The sequence below is a fragment of the Ictalurus furcatus genome, chromosome 5 (assembly GCF_023375685.1).
Source record: "Ictalurus furcatus strain D&B chromosome 5, Billie_1.0, whole genome shotgun sequence".
NCBI lineage: Eukaryota > Metazoa > Chordata > Actinopteri > Siluriformes > Ictaluridae > Ictalurus > Ictalurus furcatus.
In genome coordinates, this window is record NC_071259.1 from 21,483,102 (window position 1) to 21,504,602 (window position 21,501).

At 37.0% G+C, this 21,501-nt stretch overlaps 1 protein-coding gene across 3 annotated transcripts; it reads right to left on the bottom strand.

Annotated features, from left to right (window-relative positions):
• Positions 1 to 127: 127 nt before the first annotated feature.
• eps8l3b (EPS8-like 3b) lies at positions 128 to 21,497 on the bottom strand. 3 transcript variants are annotated; one of them, XM_053625197.1, is made up of 20 exons: positions 21,115 to 21,496; positions 20,214 to 20,299; positions 18,997 to 19,064; positions 18,837 to 18,901; positions 16,056 to 16,214; positions 15,735 to 15,884; positions 14,895 to 15,001; positions 14,547 to 14,677; positions 12,983 to 13,107; positions 12,736 to 12,856; positions 12,571 to 12,641; positions 11,656 to 11,730; positions 11,193 to 11,338; positions 7,999 to 8,170; positions 4,897 to 4,928; positions 4,351 to 4,444; positions 3,720 to 3,824; positions 3,502 to 3,587; positions 562 to 694; positions 128 to 361 (listed from the first exon to the last, which is right to left on the bottom strand). In XM_053625197.1, the coding sequence occupies exons 2-20, from the start codon at positions 20,249 to 20,251 to the stop codon at positions 320 to 322; spliced, it is 1,920 nt and encodes a 639-aa protein (XP_053481172.1). In that variant the 5' UTR covers positions 20,252 to 20,299; positions 21,115 to 21,496; the 3' UTR covers positions 128 to 319. The 3 variants fall into 3 exon arrangements, with proteins under 3 accessions (XP_053481172.1, XP_053481171.1, XP_053481170.1); XM_053625196.1 differs by having other exon boundaries at positions 12,736 to 13,107; positions 20,214 to 20,274; positions 21,115 to 21,497; XM_053625195.1 differs by having other exon boundaries at positions 12,736 to 13,107; positions 21,115 to 21,497.
• Between the last annotated feature and the right edge of the window lie 4 nt (positions 21,498 to 21,501).

Genomic DNA, 21,501 nt, shown 5'->3' on the forward strand with positions numbered 1-21,501 from the left:
TGGCTTTAAATATAGTTTTAATCATATATATCTTCATTATTAACTTCAGATTAATCTTTACAATTCTGACACAAGTGTTAGATGATAAATAGGATAAACACAGGATCAAAAAAAGGCATGACACGAAACAACACATTTTTACCACCTATTTAAAATTGTAATGGGAGTATAACTTCAGTTGATATTTATGTTCAGATCATAAACCTGTTTTCATGAACCAACAAATGATGATAATTCCAGCATGTAATCACTGTGCAGTTCTCTTGAGCGAATCCGTCAACTGGCATCTGCATCCTCACCAAAGCCCATGATGTCAGGTTTAATGGCCATTGTAGTGGTTGTATTCTGCTTCACTTGCAAGCTGCAGAAACATGCACATGTTCATGCACTTAAATATGGTGAAAAATGTGTATATAACCTTAGAACCTGTCTGCTATTATAAATGTATAAACAAATATTTACTTTGGTTTTGGGTGATTAAACTGATGCATTATAAGAGTTGCGCCAATAAGTAAGAGTTCTGGTTAAACGATATGTTTGTGTATGCACATTTATACATACGGCCATAGATGATTTAACGGCCTGCAGTTGGAAGAAAACACGACCACCTTCTTCAGGGCACACAGCTCGTATATCATCACGCCTCATCCCCAAAAGCAATGCTCCATTCATCATACCCAGGTTCCGTATTGTCCTACACACACAAAATTCGCACTCATAAAACCCAGACAAGGCGAAAGAGAAGTGGGGTTTATAGCACTGTGTTATAAATGATTATGGTGCTTCACCCACAACTGCAATCCTATTTAACAGTGCTCCTAAAAGTGTACATCCTATACACGAGTAACTAGTTAATTGAGTAACTTTGCACTTATAGCTGTAGCTAATAGGCTTCTGTATATTTTACAGTCAGCTGTAAACTGTAATTAACATATTTGTGGCCAAATTGTGAAACTCAATTATTAACGTTTAAATAATGTCAGCTTTTCTTGCTTCTTGATGTGGTTTTGACCAAAAGGCCAACAATAGCTGAATATTTTCAGTATAAATTTCTAAAGAAATTAAAAGTATTAATCCACACATTTACAAATATACTGTATGCACAAACTATTATGGCACAAAAACATTTTTTTCCTATTATGACATTTAATTAACCAATATACAATCCATTCCATTATTTAGTTTATATTAGATTTTGCATACCCTATATATATATATATATATATATATATATATATATATATATATATATATATATATATAATTTTTTTTAAACATTCTAATTTATAGTTAATAGATGAAAATTGAATTGAAAAAGATATGTCTATACTCTGTACACTCAATTCCTACTTTAATAGCAACACTTCTACTCCTGATCAGTCAATTTTGTGGTAGCAGTGCAATCCACAAAATTACACATCCATAAAATGCAGATCCAGGTCAATGTTCACAGTTAATGTTCACATCAAACATCAAACTGGGGAAAATGTGATCTCAGTGACTGACAGTGGCATAACTTTTAGTGTCAGGCAGGCTGGTTTGAGTATTTTAGAAACTTTTGTTCTCCTGGGATTTTCACGTATTAAAGTCTTACACAGAATGGTGTGAAAAATAAATGCGCATCCAGTAAGTGTGAGTTCTGCAGACAAAAACACATTGTTGAAGAGAGAGGTCAGAGGAGAATGGCAAGACTAGTTTGAGATGTCAGGAAGGATAAGGCAACTCAAATAAACCTTAAACCATGATGAGCAGAAAAGCATCTCTGAATGTGCAACATGTTGTACTTTGAGGCTATAAACTATCACCTAAAAACTCTGCAGTTTGGGTGAGCATGTGCCCACCGTACCCTCAGATTGAACATGGGAAAAAGACCAGGCAATGTTTTCCAACCTTCAAGTGTCAAGTCAAAGAGTGGTTATTTGATGATGTTTGATGTGAATTTTCAGCAAAGTGCTTGACCTGTATCTGCATGATTTTATGCATTGCACTGCTGCCAGATGATTGGCTGATTGATATTTGCATTGATAATGAGAGAAAGTTTGCATATGCTTAGAACAAAATGTAAACGACATTTTCCTTTATATATCTTATAATTCTGCCAGAGGGCCTTCTTCAGATTAAGGCTGGAATCCAACAGAGTCATTAAAAACATTTGCCTTAGGTCTGGATTGTGTTTTGGATTGTTGTCTTCTTGTAGTATAGACCCAGGTTTTTGTTTGTTTTCATTAAGAATTCCATTTTATATGAGTTTTTCAATTCAAATAAACCATAACAGATGCAAACTCTTTCCCTTAACTATATATAGACTAAATATTCATATATATGGCCAAAACAATGTGGACACCTGACCATCACTCATATGTGGGTCTTCCCCATAACTGTTGCCAGAAAGTTTTAAGCACAAAATTGTCTAGACTATCTCTGTATGCTGTAGTATTATAGTTTCCCTTCACTGGACCTGAGGGGACCAAACCTGTTCCAGCATGACAGTGCCCCTGTGCACAAAGGCATGGTTTGCCAAGGTTGGAGTGGAAAAACTCAAGTGGCCTGTGCCCTGACCTCGCAGACTGTGCACCAGACCTCCTCGCATGACATCAGAGCCTGACCTCATTAATGCTCTTGTGGCTGAATGAACACAAATCCCCACAGCCACACTTCAAAATCTAGTGGAAATTCTTCCCAGACGGGGGGGCGGGGGCGGGGGGCAACTCTGTGTTAATCCCAATGGTTTTGGAATTGGCAAATATAGGTGTGATAGTCAGGTGTCCACATACTTTTGGCAATGTGGTGTATGTATGAATATATGCATATTGTTACTACATTTATTAGATACACATATACAATACATACTACACCTAATGAATCTGTACCTGCCTTTTTTTAAATTCATTAATGAATTTAACAGCATGAAAATTGTGCACAGAACAAGATAAGATGAAACCCTGAGTTAACTAAAGTCTAAATATAAAAGTTTATAGATGCTATAAAATGCTTTGAATGAAAATGTTAAATGTATGGCAGGCTATCAGGTACTGACGATAAAGAAGATGGGCTGAGCTAAACAAATAGTTTATCAGACATGACAGCTGCAGTATTTCTTCATTTACCAGTGATAAGAGGGGAACACTCCCAAAACCTAATGAGTTATGCTAAGACATCCAGTAGCCTATTACAAATATAAGAGTAAACTGGCACCAAGGAAGTCCATAGGTTGTTGTTGCTGCTTAGTCATAGAGGAACATGACATTTCTCCACACCCTATTTCAAGCTTTCTGTCACACTATAGAAACAATATATATATATATATATATATATATATAGCAAGCCTCCCTTCAAGGATGTATAAATTTCAGTCAGTAAATCTACTGTATGCATCTGACGAAACATACCGTGTCATGACCCGGGTAATATTTTATGAACGAAACAGCATTCAGGCTTATAATGCGGCTTTGTAAAATGCAGTTTTGAACAGTTAATACACAATTCGAAATGGTTCCTTACGAGCTGGAAAAGCCCTTGTACTGTAACCAGGTCCTCACTTCCTCTGGGCTGGATTTCATATCGAGATTTGGAGGTCGATTCACTCTCTGACAAAATGGTAGGACAGAAGACAAAGTTAAACACCTCTTGTGTGTCTCTTGGCTTTCTTGACATTCAAATCAGAAAGTACAGTAAATGATGAACGATGCTTTAAATAATGGAAAACTGGTGGAACTTACTGCTGGCTCTTCTCTATTCATGGGCTCTAGAACATTTGGAGGCACATGGCCCTCCTCGTCAAGATTGTTTCGCACTACCCACCATTGCCTGGACTTGTGTACCACCTGTGGGAACATGTTCACAAACAACTTCTCACATACAGGGTGGTGTTTCATACATTTAAGCTGAGCAAACAGTGCTAACAAAACATTGCTTTTGTGGGAAAGAAGGTATGCACTTTAAAAAAAATTTTTTTTTTAAAGAAAAAGACCAGTAATTGCAGTCTGGCCAGTCAGTCAGACACATTTTAATTTATTTGATCTTATTTGTATAAAGTTTTTAGCAGATTTTACAGATTTTTTCTTATATAGAGCCCTAATGAGCAACAGACTATATAAGACTAAAAGACTATATAAGACTAAAAATCTATGTAAGGATGAGACCTTCAGTGGAACCAGACTCTAAAGACCCATTCTCTTCTGGGTGACACCAAGTAATGGAATTTTTATATTTATGTTATACATTGACTATGGTTTAAAAAAAAAAAAAAAAAAAAAACAAACAAACAAACAGAAATATACAGAATGTTAAGTAAAAGTGAAAAGGAGTGACTAAATCAAGTATGTATGACTTTACAGCAGTAGATCTTACCTGCACCACATCACCTTTCATCACACTCAGCTCCTGACGGTTTCTGGCTGTGAAATCGTAGATCACGCGCATGTGGAGCGGAGGTTCTCCTGAGCTACAGGACAAAAAAGCACAAATAATTGCTTTGTAGATGCATAATTTCACAAGAATGACATTAACACTACCCCTAAAGCTCCTAAATGTATGCATTATTCGGTTTATTTGTATAGCGCATTTACCAGTAGACACTGTCACCTAACCTTTATAGTAATTTGGATGTAGGATTAGATTCCTAATGAGTAAGCCATGACAGTCATACTAACTTTATAGCATAAGGGCAAACATTACAAAGTGTGTTGAAAGGATTTTCCGTTTGGGCATATTGTTGTATCAAGATGAAAGACATGGAAATCATCTTGTTCTGAAAATTTGAGCTCTTAAAAATCTTAGTGATTGGAGTTTGATGTATTGTAAGTGATTAAGGTATTATAATTTAGATTTCAATACTGTCCACTTTACTCATAATGATTAGCTGTCACAGCAGTATTATCACAGACTGTTATTTACCGTTCAGGCGGAGCACCAAAAAGCCTGTTATCCTGGAAGGGAAAGTAAACAGCTTGTGTCAACAATGTCACTATTAAACTACAACCATCTAATGCACATTACATAAAGTGATGGGAAATAAGTATTTGGACACTTTTGTTTTTGTTATTTAATATACCTCACTTCAAATTTACACACATAATGTATTTTGACTTTATACTTATACATATGAACATAAACGTGTGTATTAATATGTGTAAACAAAAAATATGTTTAAAAAATGAAACTGATGGGGGGAAAAGTATTAAGACACAAATTACTACTTTGTTGCAAAGTTGTTGCTTTGAGATGTCTATGGTAAGAAGTAATTAGGGTTTTACAGGATTGTGGTTCAATTTTGGCCCATTCTTATTCAATTCCCAAGGATACAAGAGTCCCTCTGATGGACTTGCCATTTAAAAACCCTCAATTAATAGTCAGGGGATTGGCTAGGCCATGCAAGCACCTTCATAAACGTTTTAGAAACCAGTCTCGGCTGTATTTGGGGATGTTGTCTTGCATGAAATGTCTATCTTCTTTTCAGACTCAGTTTCCTGGTTGAAACTTCTTTAATGTGTCCCAGTACATTGCTCCATCCATGTTTCCTTCGATGACGTGCAATGCCCCAAGACTGTTTGCAGAGAAGCAGCCCCATATCATAACACTCCCTCCTTCATACTATGGTATTCTTGGGATCTTATGTGTAACTCTTCATTCCCCAAACATGATAAGCTTAATTAATATATCCAAAGTGCTCTTTTATTTTTTTTGGCTTAATCTTTTGTTCCAAAGAGTTCTGATTTGTCTGTGCTTTTTTTTTTAGCAGAGGAGTTTTGTATGGGGTGTATAAACGGATATGATTCTGACGCAGTTCATTGCTTATTGCTCTCCGTGTAACTGTTGTTCCTGCTGCCTTCAAGTCATCCTGCAACTCTTTTTCAGTGACTAATGTCTTCTCTCTTAGCTTCCTTACCTTTAGTCTGAGATCATGTTGTGAAATCTTGCGTAGTGCAACTGTCATTGGACAGTGAGTTGTGGTTCCATGAACTTTCCACCTACATATTATCAAACCAATTGTATAGTGATAGGAATGTTAAACATCTTTGCTTGCGGCTATTTTGCTTTTTTTCATTAGAGCGCTGTTTAATAATGTCTCTTAGTACTCCTCACCCTCATCATGATTGCTACTTGTTTTGTGAAGTCTTCCAAACAGTGGCAATGTTTTTTCTGATGCAATTTTTTTTTGTTGCAGCAATTGTCTCTAGAATTAATTTCATTTTCGTATTAAAAAAATACCTCACTGTATCTAGATTTTAGCAAAACAGAAAGCTACAGTGTGTACAGTGCATCTGGAAAGTATTCACAGCGCTTCACTTTTTCCACATTTTGTTATGTTACAGCCTTATTCCAAAATGGATTAAATGAATTATTTTCCTCAAAATTCTACAAACAATACCCCATAATGACAATGTGAAAGATGTTTGTTTTAAATCTTTGCAAATTTATTAAAAATAAAAAACAAAAAAAGCACATGTACATAAGTATTCACAGCCTTTTCCATGACACTCGAAATTGAGTTCAGGTGCATCCTGTTTCCACTGATCATCCTTGAGATGTTTCTACAACTTGATTGGAGTCCACCTGTGGTAAATTCAGTTGATTGGACATGATTTGGAAAGGCACACACCCGTCTATATAAGGTCCCACAGTTAACAACGCATGTCAGAACACAAACCAAGCCATGAAGTCCAAGGAATTGTCTGTAGACCTCTGAGACAGGATTGTATCAAGGTACAGATCTGGGGAAGGGTACAGAAACATTTCTGCAGCATTGAAGGTCCCAATGAGCACAGTGGCCTCCATCATCCGTAAATGGAAGAAGTTTTGAACCACCAGGACTCTTCCTAGAGCTGGCCGCCCGGCCAAACTGAGTGATCGGGAGAGAAGGGCCTTAGTCAGGGAGCTGACCAAAAATCCAATGGTCACTCTGACAGAGCTCCAGCATGTCTCTGTGGAGAGAGGAGAACCTTCCAGAAGAACAACCATCTCTGCAGCACTCCACCAATCAGGCCTGTATGGTAGAGTGGCCAGACGGAAGCCATTCCTGAGTAAAAGGCACATGACAGCCCACCTGGAGTTTGCCAAAAGGCACCTGAAGGACTCTCAGACCATGAGAAACAAAATTTTCTGATCTGATGAAACAAAGATTGAACTCTTTGGCCTGAATGGCAAGTGTCATATCTGGAGGAAACCAGGCACCAGGCATCACCTGGCCAATACCATCCTACAGTGAAGCATGGTGGTGGCAGCATCATGCTGTGGGGATGTTTTTCAGCGGCAGGAACAGGGAGACTAGTCAGGATCGAGGGAAAGATGAATGCAGCAATGTACAGAGACATCCTTGATGAAAACCTGCTCCAGAGCGCTCTGGACCTCAGACTGGGGCGAAGGTTCATCTTCCAACAGGACAACGACCCTAAGCACACAGCCTAGATAACAAAGGAGTGGCTACAGGACAACTCTGTGAATGTGCTTGAGTGGCCCAGCCAGAGCCCAGACTTGAACCCGACTGAACATCTCTGGAGAGATCTGAAAATGGCTGTGCATCGACGCTCTCCATCCAACCTGATGGAGCTTGAGATGTCCTGCAAAGAAGAATGGGAGAAACTGCCCAAAAATAGGTGTGCCAAGCTTGTAGCATCATACTCAAAAAGACTTGAGGCTGTAATTGGTGCCAAAGGTGCTTCAAAAAAAGTATTGAGCAAAGGCTGTGAATACTTATGTACATTTGCTTTTTTTGTTTTTATTTTTAATAATTTTGCAAAGATTTCAAACAAACTTCTTTCGCATTGTCATTATGGGGTACTGTTTGTAGAATTTGGGTGAAAATAATGAATTTAATCCATTTTGGAATAAGGCTATAACGTAACAAAATGTGGGAAAAGTGAAGCGCTGTGAATACTTTCCGGATGCACTGTATACTATATGTTTAAGGTGTGTTTTTTGTTTTGTTTTGTTTTTTTAAATACCGAAAATCTACACTCAGGTGCTAGTGAGACCTCATGTCTTGTCAGAGGTTTTTACCTGTCCAGGTCGTTGTTGTATGTCATTCTCGGCTGGAAATCTCTGACTGTTGCTCCGTGACAGAGGATGGTTCACGGGTCCTGACTGGGGAGGGGCTGGTGCAGGCGGCTGCCAGCCATCATAAAACTGTGGAACATATGGTGGTATCTGATCTGCATTCAGCCAACCTGGTCTAAGAATGCAGAGAGTGAATCTTATAAACTGGTTTATAAGATTCCAGTTTAGTACACAGTATCTTGAGCAATATGACCTTTGATACTGAAGCCCTTCATGCAACATTTATACATACTGAGTTGCCAGTTTTTCAGGTGCCTGCTAGGGATGTAACCCACAGAAATAACAATTTACAAAATAGTTATAGTGCACATTTCTAGTGGTTTAGGTTATGGTTTAGGCCATGCCCATTTCGGGTTAAAATCCGAGTATAGATACAGATATTTAGAGCACTAAACAGACAGTCTTGAGAAAAACAGACCCTTCCACCTCATTCCTATGATGCTCAATAAGTTCCTGGAAGTGTGCAATTCACTAGAGCATTAAATAACTTGCTCTCGTATGTGCCTTGTCACACAGCACATTATCATACTGGATGTTTCTAGCTGAGTGTGGATAAACTGTGCCCATGAAGGGATAAACTTTGGGATAACATGATGGCTACCACATATACTGTGCTGTTTAGACATCCCTTAATGGGTATCACAGGCCCTAATGTACCAGGAAGACATCAACAACTCACATTATTTTTATTTTTGAGTATTGCAGCCAATAAGTCCAATAAGTGGTGCATTCTGACAGGTCATGCTCCAGACTAATGCTGGATTCAGATGTGATTTGCTTAGCTGTGAGTGTGCCTGTACAATTCTTGCCATGCTCTTTACTGATTTCTGATCACTGCATGTTTTTTTTTTAAATGCCCAGATTTCTTCCCAGATAGAAGTTACCAACATGGGAGGGAACGGGATAAAACACTCTCTCCAACATCGAGCCAGCCACTGAATCATTTTGAACTGCTGCTAATGCAACATCAACATCTTGCCCTGTACATGCAACCTAACAGAACCCCATAATTAGCTAGAGCTGGGCCAATTATGTTCTCTTGGCCCCTTACCCATGAATAGCTGTGGCATCATTCTGATTCAAACCAAGCAATAAAGCAAATATCTAGACCAGTACCCTAGAACACTGGTATTTGTATATCGCTTGAACAATTGTGTGTGTGTGTGTGTGTGTGTGTGTGTGTGTGTGTGTGTGAACAAGAAAACAGTCATTTGGGAATAATAGAACATCTACAGTATCTCACAAAAGTGAGTACACCCCTCACATTTTTGTAAATATTTGATTATATCTTTTCATGTGACAACACTGAAGAAATGACACTTTGCTACAATGTAAAGTAATGAGTGTACAGCTTGTGTAACAGTGTAAATTTGCTGTCCCCTCAAAACACCTCAACACACAGCCATTAATGTCTAAACCACTGGCAACAAAAGTGAGTACACCCCTAAGTGAAATGTCCAAATTGGGCCCAATTAGCCATTTTCCCTCCCTGGTGTCATGTGACTTGTTAGTGTTACAAGGTCTCAGGTATGAATGGGGAGCAGGTGTGTTAAATTTGGTGTCATTGCTCTCACACTCCCTCATACTGGTCACTGGAAGTTCAACATGGCACCCCATGGCAAAGAACTCTCTGAGGATCTGAAAAAAAGAATTGTTGCTCTAAATAAAGATGGCCTAGGCTATAAGAAGATTGCCAAGACCCTGACACTGAGCTGCAGCACGGTGGCCAAGACCATACAGCGGTTTAACAGGACAGGTTTCACTCAGAACAGGCCTCGCCCTGGTCAACCAAAGAAGTTGAGTGGTCACGTGCTCAGCGTCATATCCAGAGGTTGTCTTTCGGAAATAGATGTATGAGTGCTGCCAGCATTGCTTCAGAGGTTGAAGGGGTGGGGGGTCAGCCTGTCAGTGCTCAGACCATACGCCGCACACTGCATCAGATTGGTCTGCATGGCTGTCGTCCCAGAAGGAAGCCTCTTCTAAAAATGATGCACAAGAAAGCGCGCAAACAGTTTGCTGAAGACAAGCAAACTAAGGACATGGATTACTGGAACCATGTCCTGTGGTCTGATGAGACCAAGATAAACTTATTTGGTTCAGATGGTGTCAAGCGTGTGTGGCGGCAACCAGGTGAGGAGTACAAAGACAAGTGTGTCTTGCCTACAGTAAAGCATGGTGGTGGGAGTGTCATGGTCTGGGGCTGCATGAGTGCTGCCGGCACTGGGGAGCTACAGTTCATTGAGGGAACCATGAATGCCAACATGTACTGTGACATACTGAAGCAGAGACTGGACCGCAGGGCAATATTCCAGCATGATAACAACCCCAAACACACCTCCAAGATGACCACTGCCTTGCTAAAGAAGCTGAGGGTGAAGGTGATGGACTGGCCAAGCATGTCTCCTCACCTAAACCCTATTGAGCATCTGTGGGGCATCCTCAAACTGAAGGTGGAGGAGCACAAGTTTTCTAACATCCACCAGCTCCGTGATGTTGTCATGGAGGAGTGGAAGAGGACTCCAGTGGCAACCTGTGAAGCTCTGGTGAGCTACATGCCCACGAGGGTTAAGGCAGTGCTGGAAAATAATGGTGGCCACACAAAATATTGACACTTTGGGCACAATTTGGACATTTTCACTTAGGGTGTACTCACTTTTGTTGCCAGCGGTTTAGACATTAATGGCTGTGTGTTGAGTTATTTTGAGGGGACAGCAAAATTTACACTGTTACACAAGCTGTACACTCACTACTTTACATTGTAGCAAAGTGTCATTTCTTCAGTGTTGTCACATGAAAAGATATAATCAAATATTTACAAAAATGTGAGGGGTGTACTCACTTTTGTGAGATACTGTATATAGTCTGGTTCTAGTCATATTATACTTAATATGAACTATGAGTCACTACTGGAACTCTGGGGTTGACACAATAAATAAATAAATAAATAAATAATAGACTACTACTAATCTTATTAATAATAAAAATGATTGTGGAACTTTTTACCAGTTTAAATAGGACCTTTAAAATATATTTTATTGTACTAAGCCAAAATAATTGCATTGATCATCTTCACAATGGTCTCAATGCATCAATACTCTTAAAGAGCCTGACATGTTAAATATATGTGGTGTTCTGACCTGGGAATATTCCAGGCATCTTGTAAGCTGTTCCAGAGCTGACCCTCCTCTGGAGTCACCACCTGGCTGAGGAGCTGCAGAGTTTGTTCTGTGAGAAGGGGACTCAGAACTGAAGGAGCCACCTCAGAAGGATACTGCCTCACCAGCTAAAGCATGAGGGGAGAGAATGGTTAGTTATTCAAGGAGTCCTGGTACATTTTGGTCTGGCCAAAAAAAAAAAAAGAGCATGGTATAATTTACTGACACAAAGAGAAAGCTTTCGAAATCTGGACATTTAAGGCTAGAAGACCAGGTATCTCAGCACATGACATAACAAACAGATGAAATTAAAAGAAAATGTTTCAAAATGTTTCTATTCCATACATTGTTGATGTTGTGACTAACAGTGAACAAAGAAAATGCTAAATGAAAGCTTTTTGTTGCTCCTTTACAAAGTAAACAGGTTAAACTGGTAGATACTCACAAAATCAAGGGTGGAGAAAAGACTGTGGATAAGGTCAGGAGCATCAGGTTTACTTAAGTGTCCATTAAGTTTCCCCTAAAACAAGAAAAATAAGGCAAGTATTAGTCCCATTACACAAAAAGGGCATGATGTCCTGGAGCACTTTAGCCTATTTGTTTCAACTACTGATTGAAGCATTTATCATTCATTTTGATTTTCTGAGTAATTCAAACTATTTGCTTATACACTTGATCTACATTTTTCAGCTTCTGTCATTTTTAAATCTGTCACCTTAAAGACAAAGCAAATTGCTAGTTATTTCCTGTAATACTAAAAAAAACTCCAAAACTGTTTAGAGAAATACAGTATATAATAGATTTAAATGGCTGCAGTATTGCTGCATTAATACTTTACAGTGTGGTAATTAAACTTATATATATATATATATATATATATATATATATATATATATATATATATATATATATATATATATATATATTTAAAGTTGCAGTCGGAAGTTTACATACCCTTTGCAGAATTTGCAAAATCTTAATACTTTTAACAAAATAAGCTATTTCACATAACAGAAGTTTAAATATAGTCCACAAGACAAGATAATAGCTGAATTTATAAAGATTAACCCGTTAAAAAGTTTTCCGACCACAAATATATATATATATATATATATATATATATATATATATATATATATATATATATATATATATATATATATATATATAAAATACTGAAAACCCTCAGCAATGCTGCTCCACTTCATTCACTCATACCAGCATGACACACTACTATATCTATGTATATATATGTATATATATATATATATATATATATATATATATATATATATATATATATATTTTCTTTGCTTCAAAAAAGGTTTAAAGATTTGTAAAGGTCAAGTTGTTGACTTACAAGAAGATTAAAGCCATATTTAATTTTTTGAAGACAGGCCATATATTCATCTATAGAGGGAAAGTTTTCACCTGCACAGGAAATAAAGAGTAACAAATTAATACATTTCCTATCTATAACTTTGCTGAAATGAAAAATCACTTAGCCCACACTGCTGTTGCTTACCATATATTCTTGTGCTTTTGCCTTTCTTTTTCTTTTGCTTCTTTCCATCCGCTTGTGCTAAAGCTGCTCCAACTTTGCCCATAAAGAACTCAACGTCAGCCACTACATGATTAAAGATTTCCTGGAGGGAAGAGATACAGTATTTAAATAGATGTATAGGGAAGCAAACAATCAGATGAACATGCACACATTTTAGAAAGTTGATTTTGGATGAGAAGGCGGCAGAATTAGTTGAAGATAAACTGACCACACTCCTGTCAATGTCTAACATGGGGGGAGAGGGCTGCTGATTTGTGGGGTTTTGTCGTTCATGCACGTCTGGACTGAAATAGCTCTCCTCTCTGGGTGGAAACATTGGAGGCTGGTGATCATCTGGAAATAGAGTTTTGTACATAATACAGAATTAAGAATGAAATTATAAATTGAAAAGAGATTGAGAGCTCTTTTCAGCCATTGAAAACATGAACCACTGCTTTGAAAAATATCAGCCAGTGACTTGTAAAGATTTCAACCAATTTATTAAAACCTTTTGCACTACAGCGCTGTTGTATTCTCCATTCAGATTCTCATTTCCTTTAACAGTAGTTCCAGCTGTATGGCAAATCTCAGGCTTAAATTAATGTGTTCATTCTAATATGTAAACATTTCTATGGTAACTTTCACTTTCTATGGTATCTTCACACAATATAAGATTAAAAATGAACAGATTAAAAACAGCACATTTCCTTTATATGGTGAAGCATTCTTTAAGCAGTTTATAAAACATTTATTGAATGAGTCTTCAGTCTCAGCCCTTTGTAACAGTCTGCAGTAATGTCTTCAGGACAGAGGACTTTGCATTTTCCAGTTATTCAGTAACATGACAAGCTACATGTTTTGTCTTAACTTCAAAAGACAGCAAAAAAGAGGATGGTGATGGAACAACTGTTTATAGCTGTTATAAGTTAAGTAATAACAGGAGCTAACTTTGTACAGGGATGTTCCATGACATAAAATATAACTCTAAACAGATTTTACAAATTGCTTTGGGGACATGCTGTTATTGGAAAATAATCAATACAGCTGATTATTGATTGTTGATTATTTTCATAATGCAGCATACTACGTCATCTTTTATTTCTTACTAAATGTAAGCTGAATATAACAACCCCAGCCTCTTTCACCACAAAATCTTACATCATGACTGTTCGGAAATGGACAACAATTCTGTACATTCACTTAAAAATGAACCTGCAATGAGATTTATGACTACACTTTAGAGCAGTTCTCACCAACCCTGTTCCTGGAGAACTACCTTCCAGAAGACTTCAGCTCCAAACATAATCATGCCCATCTGACCATCTACTCATTGCCTTAAGGAGATTTTGATCAACTAAATCAGCTGTGTTAGATTTTGGTTGGAGATGAAACCTGCAGTAAAGAAGATCTCAAGGAAGAGGGTTGGTGACCACTGCTCTAGAGCATATACTATAGCTTAAATTTTCAATATGACACATGAGGGAACCTATATTATTTCCATGTAGAACCTTACAATAGAGGGATCTATTTTCAGAGAGAATTACAAAGAGATCCCCTTTTGGGTGCCAAGAACCGCTAACTGTTCAAAAACCTTTGAAGAACATTTTCAAATAAACATGGTTTGATGAGGCATATGGAGAGTATGCACTGTCAAACCTTCTACATTAAAAAAAAAAATGTTTTTAAGTCTTTTTTAAAATTCTTTCATTCAAAGTTTGTTATTCAATTTCACTTTCCTTCTTTCTGTATACAATTGGATAATGAGGTTTTTAAATTTTTGAGTCTTTTTTTACCATAGTCTTGGAAGGTGCTGGACTGAGAAGGCGGATACTCGGACGTAGGAGGTGCGGAGCGCACTGGAGGAGGGCCAGGTCTGCGGAAACCCACTGAATAACCTTGACTTATGATGTTCTCCAGATTACTCCTGCAGAAGACATGATATCTCACTACAGGCTTTGTCTGCAGACATTGTTTCATTACATATAATTTTTTTTAATGATGTAGCAACACATCTACAAGGCATTTTTATTCATACAGTTCTGTATATTGTTCTTGGGGCAGGAGTAATACTTTAACTGTTTAATGCGATTCTTAAATACAGACACAATTTCCCAAGAGGCCCTTGTCAGACAGCAGCCTACCTGATGTCAAATGGTGGTTCACTTGGTGGAAATCCTGGTCCTTCCCTCATCCCTGGTGCATCCCTGTTCTGGATCTCTCTGTCTAAATCAGCTTTCACCTCCTCTGCCTGTAAAATTCAGCAGTGCACACAACTTTGTGTATTAAAAACCAGAGAATATGTAGCATTGACATACCTTTCCAATTACTACCTCTCAATAAGACAAATATTGTCTAACCAAGTGCTCAGTCACTGAACAATCAAACTGGATAAAACCTGGTGTGTTTTATTCTTTACTAATTGTCATCTTAATCTATAAATCCCAGTGTCTTTCACCACAAAATCTCATTCTATGGGATTCCTGCTTATCCTCAAGCCCATAATCCCTGTCAGTTTCTGATCACAGCATCACTGTATGGTTGGTGGATTGACTGTTTCTCAAACCAGCTGTGACATTAAGGTTTTTAAAACCCTCAGCAATGCTGCTCCACTTCATACACTCATACCAGCATGACACACAACTACTATGTCACTATTGTGCCGTTCTCATTGCTGTAAGAAGCATTGCTGCCGAGAAGGATCTGCTACACAAATAATATCTGGATAGCCATGGTCCTATGGTGGCCGTTTTCCATCGATAAGTAGAGTGAGGCTAATGGGCTACAGTCAGTAACGGTATCCATACAAAGTACAGTGATATGGTAAGTGAGAAGTACCGAATAAACTGGCAAAGTGTACAAACCAACCTGACTTATCAACACACAGATCTAAGAGATCAAAGAGGTTATTTGAAGAAAAAAAAAAAACAATGTTTATTGATTTTCACAGCAAGCATAAGCAATAGTGAGATTAAAGTCCTCACCCCAGTTTCCTCACACTGGAACAAGAAAATATTTGGAGCCCTCCGGCTGATGTCCTGAGCTGTGACAATAAGGAGGGAGTCATAAGCGCAGCTGTCCAGGACTGCTTTTGTTTGTGTGATGTTGCCAAGAGGAAGTGAATCCAGGAGCTCCTGCAGAGTCAGCAAGTTCAAGAGGTTGAAGAGAGAAAGAGAGACATAGAAGAGAGAAATATTTGTAAGAAACAGTGTAATAAGAGCACATTACATACTGTACCTTACCCTTAAATTCCTGTACATTCCTTAAAAATTAAATAAAGCTTGTGCTATAAGGTGAGCCCTGACCTTTGTTTCGACATCACACAGTTGTAAGTGGCCGTTCTGCACCTGCAGGATCATATCCTGACCCCACACTTTCCCTCGGCTGTCCAGATTCTTCAGCTTGGCCATGCAATCATCAATGCTGCTCAGGTCCCTCCCATTTATTTCACATGTAAACAAGTGCTGAGGAATGAGTCGTAAATTAATTAATAACAAGAAACCTTGAATTTCTTTATAATGATAATTAATGAAATGTAAACTCTTTATATATTACAGTAAGTATACATAGAGGGAGAGAGTAAAATTATACACCTAAGGGGCTTTTAGTCAATAAGTACTACTTGCGTGTGTGTGTGTGTATGGGTGTGCACACTGTACATTATATATATATCTACCATACATGGGTTCTTTTTAACTGTGCTGTTTCCTGTTGAGGTGATCAATGGTCCATTCCTCTATTATCATATCATGTTATATTATATTATATGAAACGTATTAGACCAAAATATTAAAAACTTACTCACGATCAGAACATGGCCAGATATAGAAGAATTCTCAGATATATAATTTCAAACCTTTAGCAGTTGTTTTTTTTTTTTTTAAGTTTACATAGTGTATAATATTGTAGAAGATGTATAAATTGTGACAGTAATTTGATTAAGGTTAAAATGATGGGGAATGTGTTATAGAGATACCAGGGAATCCAAAACTGGTCATCTGAACTGTGTTTAATTACAGTATTCCTCAGGGCATGTTTGGTACTGTTTTTTATCCATATTTCATGGTGAACGATGTGGTGATATCATAAATATCATATAGGTTCAGGAGACAACATTTACAATATATGTTGTAGTATATATATCTTGCTTGTTCTCCACGCACGCGCACGCACACACACACACACACACACACACACACACACACACACACCTTTAATGAGTTCCTAACTAACTGGGGGTTCATTCTGCCATAAAACATTATTTTATTTCCCATTTGCTATCTTGGTCACCATATGTAACACATATAAGAGAGCGTGTTTAGTATAACTCAAGGTTGGCTTGTAACATCAGAAAAGGCTTTTTACCATTAGAGATGCTTTTACAACACGCATCCTATGTGTCCATGACGCAGATCAACATTTTGTAAGTTCTCTTTTTCTGTTTTCTGTATATGCAACATTTTTAATGTTGCATTAAAAATGCATGACTTTTTAAAAATGACATTTACATGGTTATTAGAAATAGTTTCCTAAGCTAAAGTTGTAGTTTGTTAGACACGTTAAAATCGACCTCTGACAAGCTAATAGAAAAGGCTAATACTTGCTAGTTTAAATGAAATCTCTGACAAGTAAATAAAAGATATAGGAAAGGCCTAGGCTTGCATATCAATACGAACCTGTTTATTACAGGCTATATAAAAGCCTCTGACATAGGAACTTCATTTTATAATGAAAGCTTAGCATGAAACTGTTTTAGACTAATTATAATCAGAACACTGAGGTATTATATTTCTAGCACTAATTAGAGGATTATTCATTGGAGTCAGATAAATAAGTTAACAGTTATTATTAATTGGAGTCAGAGAATTCATTCAGTAGAGTCAGATATATAAATCATAAATTAAAACACGCATTCAACCATCCGCTGCACCTGTTTCTGTCTTTGGTTATAGGAGAGCAGTGGGCTAAGTAATTAACCCTTTATATTTTAGCCCTACAGTATAATCAAACACATCATTTGCTTTAATTATAAAATACACCTAGAAAATGTTCTGTGTAGCACTCCACACAGATTTGTCTCTCCGGGGGATTTCTTATAGGTTCTATGTAGAGCCCTACAGCAGAGGGTTTCCTTTCAGAAAAAAAAAACCTCAAGCCCAGCCTGAACCTGTAACCATCCAAAGTATAGTTTAACTGATTGTTTGTAGCACTTTTACTCTGTTCCTTTAACAGCTCTGTGATTGGATTGTATTCTGCCTTAACTGCATCTGGTACATGTGACATATCTACATCTGATTTTATAAAAGTGTCTGCCAAATGATACATTCAGGTGGCCAGAAACTTCATAAAGCTATGATGAATAAACCATGATGGGGCATGCTGATTAAAGTACTCACCAACAGGATGCTGTGATTCATTCCCACCCTGATGTTTATTACTTCCTTATAACAGTATGTCCCAAACCATTTTCATTCCTTTTACACCACAGCAGTATTGTACCACACAGTAAATTTATTCATTAAAGAATGGCACATCATTTGAGACCATCAGTTACTTCCTGTTATTACCTTTGCCTCTCATTCTTTATTTAAAAAAAAAAAAAAAAAAAAAAAAAAAAATAATGTAGCTTGACATGTTAGCAAGAAAGTACAAAGTACAAAGTCCTTTTCCTGATGACACTCTTGGGCTGGACTCTGCCTCTCTAAGATACTCTTTTTAAACCCAATCATGTTACTGACCTGTTGCCAATTAACATAATTAGTTGCAAAATTTTACTCCAGCTGTTTCTTTTTAGTAACACTTACTTTTCCAGCCTTTTGGTGCCCCCGTGCCGACTTTTTTGAGACGTGTTCCAGCCATCAAATTCAAAATGACCTCATTTTTTCCTTTACCTTGTTTTCTATGTTCTACAAAAGTACATATCTTTTATTTACATTTTACACAATGTCCCAACTTTTTTTGGAATTGGGCTTGTACATGAATATTGTTTGAATGGCTACAAACTTTACATAAAATGTTCAGAACACCCACAAAACTCGCTCTTTGAACCACAATGTTCTAAAAATGTTAGCAGTGATTCTCCTTACCTCCACTCTGTACTGAAAAGCATCTGCTTGTCTGTTTATGGTCTCCAAATATTCCTTCCTTTGCACTGTGTTGCAACAGAAAACATGGAATTACAGAAAGAAGTCATACAGAAGTTCTGGGTGGGAAAGAAAAGTAAAAAGGCCTGAAGCTATTACTCACTATAGATGGATTTTGCATTGGGTCGAGACATATCGGACCTCTGAGAGAATGCCTCTGATGAGAAACCTCTACAATACAAACACAATACAATCTGTGCATCTGGACCGCAGCTCATATGAGACATTAGCAAATAATAGAGTACTGGATGCCAGGTTTCAGATTACATCAACCTTAAATACTTTACTGACTGTTACTAATATTTTTTCTCTTATCATGTATTTGTAATATTTCATTTAACAATGCTGTTTTTTGACACCATACATCATATGATAATCTATTAAATTCAATTTAAATTGAATCTGAATTTCCACATGGTTGGATGGGGGTGGGGGGGAGGGGTGCTCATGTTCAGTTTCTATTTCATTTCTTTGTGAGGTCTACACTCTACAGTACTGGTTAATGGCTAATATGAAAGTAGACACTCCAGGCTTTAAGAATTTGCAGTTTTTCATAAGTATTTTGAAATGTTATCATTTTATTGTGGAAGTTGTATAGAGTGTTTTACTATGAAAAAAGCTTTAGTTGTGCTGCCTGTTTTATCTCTATAACAATTCTATTGTGGGCAAACCTTTCCCATCTCCCTACTCACCAGCAGCTAAACACAGAATAATGATACTCTACACACACAAACCCAACAGTATCCTTACTAATTGCATAACAGACTTGTAGCTATAAAATAATTTATTTTTATACTGATTGAATATGTCCGATAAGTTGATTGAATGCTAGTGTACTGCTAGAACAGGTTAAAAATTGCTTGCCTTTCAAAATGGAAAATGTTCTCAATCTCAGGGTGTTATTTTTGCTGCAGTGACGCAATATTTGACCAGATACAGAAAAAACTAGACAAATGATTTTACACGTTTCATCTTTCTTAGCACTAGACACTGCAAGGACTACAATGCACAAAGTTGTCAGATTGGACCGAGTAATTTTGTCCTAATCAATTTAAAACCTGTCCAGTTTAATAGAAACCAGCCTAAGCTTGACTGTAACTAATACCCAAACCTAAAATGATAAATATGCAAATGATTCATAAACATGGGAATAGCTGAGTAGTTCACATTTATTGTGAGGTAGGTATTAACTGTCAATATTGAACAATTAAATACATGTAGAAAATAAAATTAAAGCTGCCACATAATTTGCAGCATCCTAAAACCATTCATGCTTCCAGCTTATTGTGGTTAGAAACAGGCTTTAGCTTTAATGAGTACCTTGTGGGGGAGGTTGGGCCGTTGTTGTTCATGAACATTCTTCCTTTCTGATGTCACACACCTATTAAAAAAACAGTGCTGGCAGTCTGAGCCAAAAATATGAAAACACATTCAAGGTAAATAAGGTATGAAGTGACATTAAGTAAAATTATATCAATAAACTAAATAAAACAGCAAATGACCTAAAAAATCCCCAGTAGGAACCACAAGTAGGTCTTATGGTGTTATGAGAAACCAACGCAAACTCTTATATTATAAAGCTCTGTCTTTTTTTGGCAACAATTTCATAAACCTTATGATCATTATTTATATGCCATTGAATATGAGGTTTTACACACAAATTATCATAGATGAGAAATTTATGGCTCAGTCTTAAAATACCAGAATTTTCACACAAAACCTTGGAATTAATTTAAACTCTTTGAAAAATGCAGAGTTTCAAGAATAGGTTAACAGTTTTGACAATTTAATTTAAAATTGTTAAATTAAAATTGGTTAAAAAGTAACCAATTTTGCTCCCAAATATGTTAATCGTTTTGGAATCTTTTAGGTCTAAAACACCGTATTTTCTCAGTCCTCAATGTATTATTGAAATAGTTTTTTTTATCTCTATTAATGTGACCTTATTTCAGACCGTGCAAAATTCTATTAGCTTTATATAAGTGAAGCAATAACAGCTATTGATATGAGACTATATGTCTAAGCTTTTTCAGATTTGTTTTCATTTGTCAGTGATGAGAATGATTGTTTTTCCCATTTTATTTATTATAAAGGTATCAGAATTGTCTAACAATTTACCACTGTTAGATACTATAATGTAACCCCTTCCTAGTTTATCATCTAATCAGTTGGTTATAAATCTTTAGACAGATCACTTATATATCCAACAAAATTAGATTACCTGAGAAAGTCTGTATAATTCCAAACTTAGTGCTCCATTATTAATCCCGGAAAACCACCATTTATTTACGCATGCCAGAAAAAGATTCACAAATATGTTCCTGTTTAGCAAAAACCCTGTTGCAAAGTCCAGCTGCACCTGTACGGAAAGTGTGCTCAGGTAGGTTTTAAGTCAGTGATTATGAGCTACTGGAATGGAAAATCCAATTTTATATACTCAGTCCAAAGGTTGGGAACACCTTTTTTTTTTGCTGTTCGAAAGGCCTAAGATGACGCATGAATCGAGAACAGTTAGAACTTCACCCTCCTGGATAACGAACTAGCGATAGCATTTATGGCCAGTTAAGACTTGGAAAGAGGTATTTGTACATGATGGTTGTCATAGTGC